The sequence below is a fragment of the Mesitornis unicolor genome, unplaced genomic scaffold, assembly GCF_000695765.1.
Source record: "Mesitornis unicolor isolate BGI_N332 unplaced genomic scaffold, ASM69576v1 scaffold5036, whole genome shotgun sequence".
In the NCBI taxonomy this organism is placed as follows: domain Eukaryota; kingdom Metazoa; phylum Chordata; class Aves; order Mesitornithiformes; family Mesitornithidae; genus Mesitornis; species Mesitornis unicolor.
In genome coordinates, this window is record NW_010192855.1 from 4,093 (window position 1) to 5,617 (window position 1,525).

General features: G+C 57.9%; 1 protein-coding gene across 1 annotated transcript in view; it reads left to right on the forward strand.

Moving 5' to 3' along the window:
* NOTUM (notum pectinacetylesterase homolog (Drosophila)) overlaps positions 1–1,525 on the forward strand; it is a gene marked incomplete at its 5' end in the record, with an annotated part of 4,984 nt that overhangs the window by 3,108 nt on the left and 351 nt on the right. The window contains 4 exons of the mRNA XM_010187255.1: positions 7–190; positions 511–611; positions 697–844; positions 1,415–1,462. Of these exons, the coding sequence (XP_010185557.1) occupies positions 7–190; positions 511–611; positions 697–844; positions 1,415–1,462 (481 nt within the window). The remainder of the gene's footprint in view (positions 1–6; positions 191–510; positions 612–696; positions 845–1,414; positions 1,463–1,525) is intronic.

A 1,525-nucleotide genomic window follows, 5' to 3' on the forward strand; every position in this document is an offset into this window, starting at 1 on the left:
CGGGAGGGACCGGGGTGCTGCTGAACGTGGACCGCGTGGCGGAGCAGCTGGAGGAGATGGGTTACCACGGGATCCAGGTCCGCGGCCTGGCAGACTCGGGGTGGTTCCTGGACAACAAACAGTACCGCAGGACCGACTGCATTGACACCATCACGTGTGCCCCCACCGAAGCCATCAGGAGAGGAATCAGGTACGGTCGTATGCTCTGCAGTGTGCTGTTGTAAGAGGCCAAATGTGGAGATCTTCTCCTTCTCTGTCTCCCGTAATTTGGATACTTAAGAGAGTATTTATCACGTGTATCAGTGGGCTTTCAATTATTTTACTGGACAAGACAGTAATTTAAGATCTAGACAGGCAAAAGAACGTGTGCAGTTGTGGGTGCTCAGAAACGTGCTGAGGGACAACGATGTTCACGTAGCCAGGGGAGCTGAACTGTGCCAGGGCACAGGATGTGGCCAAGCTGCTGCTGGGGAGCGCTGCGACGTTCGCTGTTACTGCTTTGTCCCTCAGGTACTGGAACGGCATCGTCCCCGAACGCTGTAAGCTGCAGTTTAAAGAGGGAGAGGAGTGGAATTGCTTTTTTGGGTATAAGATTTACCCCACTCTTCGATGTAAGTATCAGAGGAGAGGCACCCACTGCTTCCTCTGCGCCCACGGATCGCTCAGCAATTCCTCCCGCGCACTCTTGTCTCCCAGGCCCGGTCTTCGTGGTGCAGTGGCTGTTCGACGAGGCACAGCTGACGGTGGACAACGTGCACCTGACGGGGCAGCCCGTGCAGGAGGGGCAGTGGCTCTACATCCAGAACCTGGGCCGGGAGCTGAGGAACACCCTGAAGGACGTCACGTAAGTGTTGCACTGCGGAAACCCGGCACATTTATTGCTAAGAGACGTCCTTGGGCAGCGTCCTGGCAGCTTCTCTGCAGAAACGAGCGTCGGAAATTGATAAATGTTAGCCAGCGTCAAGAATCTTGGCTTTGCCGTAAGTGCAGAGTGATTTCCAGCATCACAATTATCATTTGCTGTCAGATAGGAGCGAGGTTTTCCTTTCCCTCCTCCCAAGTGCTGTCTGAGGCTCCTTGCCATTGCACAGCCATTGACCTCTGGGTGTTTTGGGAAGCCCTGGCCATCAAACATCCCGAGTCGCTCTGACAACGGAGGAGCTGTTGCTGGGCCTCGCTCGCGCAGTGCAGGAGCGGGGACTTGAGAGTCTCTTGCTGCGAGCGCGCGGTGAGGCAGGAGGGATCCCCATTTCTGCTGGACACCCCCCGCTGGCCAGGGTTTACCCCACGATGGTCATTGCTGGTTCTAGAAGCCTTGCCAGGGCAGCAGTTCCCCCCCGTACCTCGTGCACAAGGGTCCCTGGAGCTGCTTTGTCCTCCCAGGGCCTAACCCACGTTTCCTTCCCTCCCTCAGCGCCAGCTTCGCCCCGGCCTGTTTGTCCCACGAGATCATCACGCGCAAGTGAGTGCCTGCGCGGGCGCTGCGGGAGGTCCCCGGGGTGCGGTGGGGAACCCCCGCGTCCCG